Below are 9,803 nucleotides of genomic sequence, written 5' to 3'. Positions count from 1 at the left end.
CACCTATTGTAGATCCGGCCTTAAGCGTCTCCGCATCTAATGACTCTCTAGTGTGCAGGAGGTATATTATATATTTGTTGTTTCGGTATCTGTGAGTTTTCATAGTAATTCACAGTGATTCACAGTTTAAAGTGAAGTGGAAGAGTTTTTTGAGTTTAAGAGTTGATTGTTCCAACTTCTTGGTAAATTTACCTATCAGGTAAATATATGTTTGTCTTTATTTATTTAAGAAAGGAAAAGAAAATAGACACATGCTTAGGTAGATAAGTTCACCAAGAAGATGAAAAAACCGACCCTTAAAGTTTTAATATTTTTGCAGTTAAAATCTTTGTTTTTTCCTTCAACACTCGAATATATATTTTGTACGAGGTGCAAAAATTTTTGAAGATTTCAAGCCTTACAAATAGAGATCTTCAAATTTATTCAAAGAAGAATTATGGATATGCAAACAGTAAATACTCGAAGAAAGATATTAAGTCAAGTAATTTCGAGCATTTTAGTAGAAAGTGGTTATGATACATGTGAAAAACAAGTATTGGAAACGTTCACAGAAATGTTACAGGCATGTAAGGATTAAATTTATACTTCTAAGCAATTAATCTAAAATCTTCTAAATTGCACTTTTTAAACTTTTGTTCTTTGATCCAACATTATTATAATACAGTAATAGTTATATTGTAATACGCAATTTAGTAACAACATAAGTTTTTAAAAGTATTAATTTATTTTTGAATGGCTAAATTTACATTTACAAAAAGTAACAAGTAGTCAAAAGTACTAATTTTAATGTTTAAATTAAATGTTGTAGACTTAAGTTTAAAGCTAAAATTATATAAAATTATTTAATAAGGTAAATTTGATTAAGAATATATAGACTATTAATATATCTTTTGAATGTAGAATGCAGAAATTACAGTGGCTGTTTTCTAGCTAGAACATACTGACGTTATACTGTTTTCCCCTATGTAATGTCCTTGTTGAAACGTTTAGAATTCTAGATTTAGTTGAGCAATTTAATAATATTAATAATATTAATATTAAAATTAAATATTAAAAAGCAATTTAATAATAATAATCCTAATGAGTATCAAAAGAATATTGTTATTAAAATTTATATATTAGAAATTACTATTAAGATTACATGTTAAATATAAAATTTCTTGAAAATTGGTATATATTTTACATGCTCATACTCTGCTATTTACAATGTTGAGCATTGTAACACAGCGTCACAATTGGAATAATTTATATTGGACACATTGTGTTACATTGCGAGCCACTTCAGCCAATTTTAACTTTAATCATTGATTAAAGAGTTGCTAACATGATAAAATAATTTAATATAATCAATTGTATTTGGCAAGATAATTATTAACCATACATCAAAGAATCAATGGATACAGTATGAAGTACTCCAACAGTTGAGGGAGTTGTGAAATTTGCAAGAGAAATTTAAGGAAAGAAAGATTACTTTCCTTTATTCACTTAACAGCTCTTTCTCAAGTTTACATTGGGTGTATATAGTACTTGATACACGTACCAAGTGCTCGGTGTAAACTAGGTCGGTATTAGCTAGTGTCGAAACATTAACTTTCGAGCAGTACGAATATAAAGTAAAAAAAGAGTACGCTTATACCCCAATCTAACATTTGTGTATGCATTCATTTGGATTCCAAAGAAAATTTCATAGTAAAAAGGGGCTAGCGAAGTAAGCATATAAAATCCGCCCTGCAGATATCAGGTTCAAATTTATGCCATAAGTTGACATCAATGTAATATAAAATATCCTTAAATAGTAACTTGATATTTCTATTGTTTTAGGAGATATGGAGGGGAAAAAATGTTTTAAAATTAATTTTCTCGAAAACGGTTTAATCGATTTTAATGAAAAAAATATATATTATAAATATCAATAAAATAATTTTCCAAAAAAATTAAAATAAATTTTTGACAAAAATAGGGATTAAAAAAATTTTTTGGAGGTTATGGTTTTGATTCACACCAATCATATTTAATATAAATATTCTCTAGAATATTCTCTGTAACATATATTTTTGTTGAATTTTTTTAGGTAGTACAACATAGTGAAAAAAAAAATAAAAATCGCTCTAATAATTCTGCACTATGGTGCACTATTTTGGACTTCCATGAACTTGGCACACCATATTTAAAAAGCCAAAATTTCTTTAGAGTTTTAGTATTCTTTTGATTAGTTGTAGGCTGGTATTCATAGTCGAATCTTATTTCAAGATCGTCTCAAGCAATATCTTAAGATGCTAATACAGCTCTGTGATTGGCTGATGGCATCTTAAGACAGTACTTAAGATGATCTTAAATATAAGATCTATGAATACTGGCCCTAGAGTTCTCTGTAAGAAATTTCAAGAGTTCCGTTGATTAAATATTAAAAAATTGAATTTAAAGATATGTTCACGCTAAGTTCACGCAACGCACCGAATCGTAAAAATCTACTATTTCTTAGAAGTTCTAACTTGTTTTACAATAGTTCTACAGTTCCTGATAGTTTATATCAATAGTTCTATCAAATTCTGATTTTAATGAAACTTACCATAAATGTAAAGGGGGTAAATACATGAATTTAGAAATTTTTCGTTGGTTTTGATATTTTGTTTAGTATATCGAGAAAAGGCAAAAACCCTCAACTTTTGAAGGATGGTTTCAACCCTTTAAACCATTTTTGAGCACCAACGAAAGATTTATAAATTCATGTATTTACCCCCTATACATTTATGCCAAGTTTCATTAAAATCTGAATTTTAGGAGTTCGCGAGGTTCTCTTGTTAGTGGAGTTTAACTAATCATGTTCAATAAATGAATTTGTTTTATATAAAACAAATTCTCCCATTGGACAATGTTAATTAAGTTCTAGTTAAACTAAGGACTTTACTTGTTTTATGGTCAAATAGCTTGGATTCGAATCTAGGGGCGAAGTCTGTTGAGTATAAACAATAAAAGTATGGAAATACTGGTTTTGCCTTAACCAGGACTATCTGTTAATCTATGGTCAAAGTGGCCCTAAGTCATCTGTAAGCAACGGAAAAATTTAGAAGACATTAGGTAGATTTGAACTCGGGATCCTTGGTTTCATAGCTTTCTCACTGTGACGGCTGTAACTGTTCTTATTTCTATTCCAATTGCTTATAAGTCTCTGACTTATTGTTAGAAGCTTATGTTGATTATATTATGTTTCATTGAGATGAGTTTTTTCGACTTTGAATATTAAGATCAATTTCACCAATCACAGTTAGATCTTTGACTATATAAGTATGGACTGCTAGCAGCCCTACTTTTTCAGCACTACCAAAAACCCAGGAAATTTAAATGTGTTATGAGGTTATATCAATTATAGAATGAATCAATTATAGAATAAAATTAAATATTAAATTGATACATTTATTCACGTATTTTGTTTGAAAATAAAATTTTATATAATATTTATGTTAATAAAATATAATAAAATTTTGCGCACATCAAAGCAAAATTTGATTAAAACCAAATTTTGCACATAACATTTATATACACTAGGCATAACACATACGCGCTTCGTGGGCACTATTTGACTTTTTATTTTTTACTTTTTAAAAATAAATTACAATGAAACCATCTATACAAATTTGACAGCTGTCACAATTTAATCGTAATGAATTACTCTCGCAAGTAAGCACAGTGAGAGTATCAATCAGCATCGCGGAAAAGCGGCAACAATACATTTGGTAATCTCTTTTTTTAAAGTGAATCTTATATGTTACTGGTCGGAAAAATATTTATTTTTGTTAATGTGTCACCCCTAAAGAGGAGGTGAGTATTATAAATCAGAAGAAGATGTGAATACTTGGACATTAAGGATGACAAGGACATTCATATTCACATCTATTTGGCTGCCCAAATAACTTTTGGACTATTGGTCTAACTGTAAATGTGAAATTACAGTTCCTTAATCAAACCCTTAATCAAGAAGAGTTACAGTACCTTGTTGGAAGACAGTCAGTAATTTCAGGAAATTAAATGCTAACAATAGCTTAGTGAATTGTTTTGATTGACAACTTATACACTGGCTGTACTAAAAAAACTCAGTGAACAACAGTGGCTGCGTTCTGAAATTCACTAGTAATACTAAAAATACGTAATGTGAAATAGAGATTTTCAGTACTGACAATCTATATCAGAATGCAGCGCGATTCTTGAACTAGTACGAAAAAAATTTGCATATGAGAATAACGCTGCGCTTTCACTGATATATATTTTCTTCAATTCTTTAATTAGACTTTAGAAATGTTTTCAAGCTTTTTTTATCTAATGTAAATTATCCATGAATGAATTATAGTTATTGTGGAGATTGGCGCCTCAAGTAGAAATTATTGTGAACTTTCTGGGAGAACGGAGCCTCTCATAGCGGATGTTATATTGGCATTGATTAATATGGGGATGAAATTAGATAATCTAGAAATTTATGCAAAGCGACAAAATAGAACAGTCTTGCCGAGTCTTCAACAACAAACACAAGCGAAACAATTGAATATCTTACAGGCTGGAGTTAAGCAAAGCCATCCGTCTCATATACCAAGTTATTTACCAGCCTTTCCTGATCCACATGCGTATATCAGAACTCCAGTAAATAATGATATTATTTGATGAAATTACATATACATACATGATTATACAGATATATATGTATACGTGCGCATTTTATATTTTAGGTCCTGCGCACAATGAAGGAATATTAGATACTTAGGAATAGAAGAATTAGAGTTTTATAATCAGTTCCTTCAGTAAATATTAAAATAAATAATAAGTTACGTTGTTTCTTGTATGACACATTTATATCTTGTTCGTCTTATATCTTGTTCGTATCCGTTGCGTTTACATTTAATTTCTATTCCTAATTTTGGTTTTTAAAATTTAATCAATATTTATTTCTAATATTTGTCCTCCATTGTGCATAGATTTTTATATTGTGGTAAAATATTGCATAATTTACTTGAAACTAATTCAACAAATATTATAGACACATAAGCAACCAGTAACTGAATACGAAGCAATTAGAGAAAAAGTAGCAACGCAAAAACGAGATATCGAAAGAGCTTTAACAAGGTTTATTGCCAAAACAGGAGAGACACATAGTTTATTTCTCACAGAAGATAACAGCATATTTCCATGTAAAATATTTTATAATTTGAATATTGTATCATTTGTATTAATTTATCTTAATGCATTTCAATTAAATAAAATACAATGAAAGATACAGTGAAAAATTCATTAACGATATATCTGTTTTGCTTTTAGTAATATCTTGTAAACCACAATTTCCCTGTTATATCTCTGCTCTTCTACCTCAAGACCAAATATTCGAGCCAGAGCCAGACTTTCAGTTTGACTCAAATCCAGTAAAAAAGAAAAAAGAGAAACAAAGTGAAAAAACGGAAGAAAGTAAACATTTAATATATTCGTAAAGAAACATTTAAATAGTATGTACAATTTAATTCAATTAATTAACTTGACTTTGCTTGCAGATAATGAAACACAAAATGAAAATATGGAACAGAATGGTGAAACAACTACTCAGCAAGATATTATAGATAATCCATATTTAAGACCTGGAAAGATTCCTAAAAATAAAATACCAAGTATGACGATATCTGGTCAGCATTCCGTTAAAAAAGAAGTATTTGACTCTTAAATATCACAATACAATAATATTAATTTACAAAATAAGATTAAAAAATTTCTATTCATGATGCTTATAAATTATAAATAGAAATTTTATAAGTTTGCACACACACACACACACACACACACACACACACACACACACACACACACACACACACACACACACACACACTTTATATTCAATTTTTTAAATATAAATCAGAATCAAAATAAAATTCATGATTATAAAGTTATATTTTATTATAATGTAGTTACATAAAACTATATCGAAGTACATTTATCATTGAAAATTCATACATATCATAACATCCCATGTTATGAGTTTAATATTTAAAATTAAGGATGTTCTCCAGCTATAGTCGTGCCTAACTTAAACATCTTAAACCAAATCTCTATACACGAGTTCGCCCTCTCTTGGAGAAAAAATTTGTTAAGAAGCATCTTACTTCGTCTCTCATACGAAGAAGTTCAAGTTTCCCTGCTGCGTCATCTTTCGCAATTTGTCGACACCACACTTTCATTTTGTAGTACGCTGTTGTGACGTCAGTGAGATAGAAAATCATCAATAGATACAACGTCGAGTAATAATAGCTTAAAAAATAGGATTTTTATTTTAAAAAGTGGCCAATAGAGTTTCCTAAAATAAGTGTTAAGACAATGTGGTGACGATTTTTAATTGGTTGTCTCCATTCGCCATATTATGTAGCAAAATTTTACCGCAAATTTTAAACATATTTGAAAAAAAAAAATTAAAACGGAAGTGCTACACAGCCTTCATTCTATTCGACATTATATTTTGTACATTTAACAATGTTATATTTAAGTAAATAAATAAATAATTTAATTAACCCTCTGCCTACACACTATATTTTTCTCCCGATTCCTACACACATGGGTTACGCTACCTACAAATTTCGTTAACTCATATCTCCAAATGTATTTAATCATTTTAACATTTTTTTTTAATCAAAAGGAAAAGATCTCAATTGATGTTAAAATATCATAGGTAAAAAAAGATTATTTGAAAAAAGTGAAGAAACAATGAAAAATTTTTGCAAAATATTTTTTTCAAACGCCTGTATTAAAAAAAAATAGATAAAGTAGTAAATTTGGTTTCAATAGAAAGCTGTGAAGTTTTATTTTCAGAATCTATGGTCAGCTTTTCGTATCTATTAAAAAAATATATTTATGAATTAATAACAAGGAGTCAACTTCACGCATTCTCCGTCACTGACTTTCTCTTGTACCTCCGCGTTTATTGACTTATTACAATGATGAATTAAGGCGAAACTATTTACCGCATCGAAAAATAGTATTAGACATTTCTTCTTAGATTTTCATTCTCTATCGCATGGTGTTAAGCAAATCCGATGCTTTTGTAACACCCTGTATATTTTTTAATATCTTAATTAAATATATTGTATTAATATAATTTATAATAGCAAACATTTTAAGTTTAAACATATTTTCTTTAAACAAAATTCATTTTTTTCAATTATAGTATAATAAAGAATGAAAAATAATATAAATTTAATATGCTATTTTCTAAATTTAAGTTGCTTTTTGAATATATTTGTGTTGCAATAAATATCAAAAATGACTCGGTGTTACAAATTTAAACAATCCTATCAAAATATTTTATAATTTATGATTATAGCTATATGTAAATGACTATTTAATATATGTATAGCAATTACATGATTATATTTGTACTTATTTTGTAAAAATATGACGTTTCTTGTTCCATGTGATAATATTGTATACAAAACAGATAAAAATATTAAAAATATATGGATTGAAAACATATATCGCTTAATTATATTTTTAAAAAATTTATTCAAGTCTTGTTTGAACAGTACATATTTTATTACAACTAGGAAAAGAAATTAAAAGATGTATGTGTGTATGTATATGTATTCGTAAAATAAGCTATGTAATTATATATTTGTTATTTTCGAAGTTAATACACATACATGTTAAGTAAAGTTATTATTATTATAAGTATTTTTAACATAATATCTTAAACTGAAGATTTTCTGTCTAATTACGAAATCAAAGGTTAGTTTTATATATTTGTGATAAATTGTGATAAATCCATAAAATGTTATCAAAATTATAAATTAAAAAAATCTGTTGTTACTGGTTATTATTATTTATCTAAAAAGGACTGTACAATCCAGAATACGCGCGCGCGTATGTGTGTTTTGATTTAATTTTTTTCGTTTTAACTTAATTTTGTATGAAAAATCTAAGTTAAAACGAAAAAAATTAAATCAACCGTACAAATAAATAAATAAAAAAATATATTAAACATAATACATGTATATAGCATGTATAGTTAGTACTTGCAATTTTTATATAAATCTATAATCATTAATTTATGCCTATTATTTTAAAATTATATAGAGAAACTTCCGCTAATATACAGGATGATTCTTAATAACTGTCTCAGTTTTTTACTAAGGGAGATGGATTACCGACTGTAACCTTAATACACACGTGTACGACACATACATAGGTATGCATATGTGTACTAAGGTTACAGTCGGTAATCCATCTCCCATGGTAAAAAATTGGGACAGTCATTAAGAATCACCCTGTATATGTATAAATATTATGCAAAATCGTATATGTCATCCTTTTCAGAAAAGATACATTTTTCTTGTATTTAATATTGATACCACGGTTGACGACGTACCCAGCGCAGTTTCATACCGGAAGCCGTACGAATCTTTATGCTAGCACATTCCGCTGCACGTACTGTCTCTTTCACGCTTTGCATGAGGTTTTGAGCATTTCCGACAAGCATGTCTGTTGCTTCTTGATCTTCTTCCGTGCCTACGGTCACATTAAAAACAATTATCAAATTAAATTGGATAAATGGCTTTTTGATGTATATACACTACAACCCCGCGTTAGTAGACTGTTTGGGGCTCTAATCTATTAACGCTGGGTGATCTTCTATTTCTGGGTTTAATTCCCATTTCGTGAAATTCAGGCTTAGCGGCATTGTCATCTAGCCCTCACTTACGCTACTCGCCTGCACCGAGTGCATATTGAGGGGATAGTATCTACTAACGCGGAGTTAACTAACGTGGGGTTTCACCAGTGTTGTTAGACGGGTCACTTTTTCTCGCATGCTCGAGAATTCGCAATATAATTATCAATTATTTTGATTTTATACAATCTTGATTTTTTAAAAAATTTTATATAATATTTAAATATATAATCAAAATAGAACTAAAAAACCTATATAAATCAGATTTTTATTCTACCTCAGTAATGTTATATTTGACGCGCATGCGCGAGAAAAACGGCCCGTCTAAACAGGATTCCACTGTATCAGGCTCAAAGAACAAAAACGCCCACTGAGCAAAAAACCATAATACGTTCTAGCTTCTCAGATTCAACCAAAATTCATATTTTGGTATTTTTAAAAACGCTTATAACGCGTTTTGGCAATTTTAAAGAATCCTCGAAACGAAATTTCTGTTGTGGTTTTTTAAATATTTGATCAGAACGCATTTTAACAATAACGTCAATTTTTTAATTAATACAGTTCACTTGTCATATTAAAAAATTATATAAAAAATTGATAACAAAGATTCTATCACAAATGTTATTCATTCTTTTTAATTTGTAAGAGTTATAAGAGATAAATAATAACATAGCTGTACGAAAAAAGTTTTGTCTACCAGATTAGACCATCATATCCTTATGTTTTTGAGGTCGCTGAATCTGAATCTGATTTACTATCAGGTCACATTTTTACATAACTTAAAAAAAAAGAGAACTAGCACTTTTCATGATTAAACTTTAATTTTGACAACTGAAATTGTTTGTAAAAAATGGTTAACCTTATGTTCTTGAGGTCGCTGAATCCTATGTCAGATTTGCCCTATCAGGTTCCTCCTTAACGTCAAAAAATAAAAGAACACTTTAAACTATAGCCTATAACCTGAGACTCTGTAATCGCAAACTTTGGAGCAAGATCTCTATTTTATTTTGATTTTAATAGTGCTACCATTTATCCCATATCCCAATAAAACAGTTACGTGACATCTACGTGAAACCTATGTTATTTACATGAATTACGTGGATGCATGTTTTAC

The 9,803-nt window shown here is 28.7% G+C and overlaps 2 protein-coding genes across 16 annotated transcripts in view; one reads left to right on the top strand and one right to left on the bottom strand.

Annotated features, from left to right (window-relative positions):
- The first annotated feature begins 3 nt into the window (after positions 1–3).
- Positions 4–5,767, top strand: LOC105838582 (transcription initiation factor TFIID subunit 8). The gene is made up of 6 exons (XM_012684247.3): positions 4–199; positions 320–566; positions 4,346–4,632; positions 5,027–5,177; positions 5,305–5,448; positions 5,532–5,767. Exons 2-6 carry the CDS (start codon positions 437–439, stop codon positions 5,696–5,698), a joined length of 879 nt encoding a protein of 292 aa, XP_012539701.2. The 5' UTR covers positions 4–199; positions 320–436; the 3' UTR covers positions 5,699–5,767.
- A 2,548-nt stretch (positions 5,768–8,315) lies between these two features.
- Positions 8,316–9,803, bottom strand: part of LOC105838585 (vinculin) — a 38,459-nt gene continuing 36,971 nt past the window's right edge. For 14 of the 15 annotated variants that reach the window (XM_036289982.1, XM_036289983.1, XM_036289985.1 and 11 more), the window contains one exon: positions 8,316–8,529. In XM_036289982.1, coding sequence (XP_036145875.1) covers positions 8,360–8,529 — 170 coding nt within the window. In that variant the 3' untranslated portion in view covers positions 8,316–8,359. The remainder of the gene's footprint in view (positions 8,530–9,803) is intronic. The other variant, XM_036289993.1, reaches the window with a different exon arrangement.

The sequence above is a fragment of the Monomorium pharaonis genome, chromosome 7 (assembly GCF_013373865.1).
Source record: "Monomorium pharaonis isolate MP-MQ-018 chromosome 7, ASM1337386v2, whole genome shotgun sequence".
NCBI lineage: Eukaryota > Metazoa > Arthropoda > Insecta > Hymenoptera > Formicidae > Monomorium > Monomorium pharaonis.
Note: the sequence above shows the minus strand (reverse complement) of the source record. Positions and strands in the feature narration are given on the sequence as shown.

What these genes read in the sequence shown, in the direction of transcription:
- LOC105838582 (XM_012684247.3), top strand. Translation starts at nt 437, where the DNA reads ATGGATATGCAAACAGTAAATACTCGAAGAAAGATATTAAGTCAAGTA. An exon ending in CACAGAAATGTTACAGGCAT is followed by an intron (nt 567 to 4,345) that starts GTAAGGATTAAA and finishes AATGAATTATAG; the next exon opens with TTATTGTGGAGATTGGCGCC. An exon ending in AGATAACAGCATATTTCCAT is followed by an intron (nt 5,178 to 5,304) that starts GTAAAATATTTT and finishes TTTTGCTTTTAG; the next exon opens with TAATATCTTGTAAACCACAA.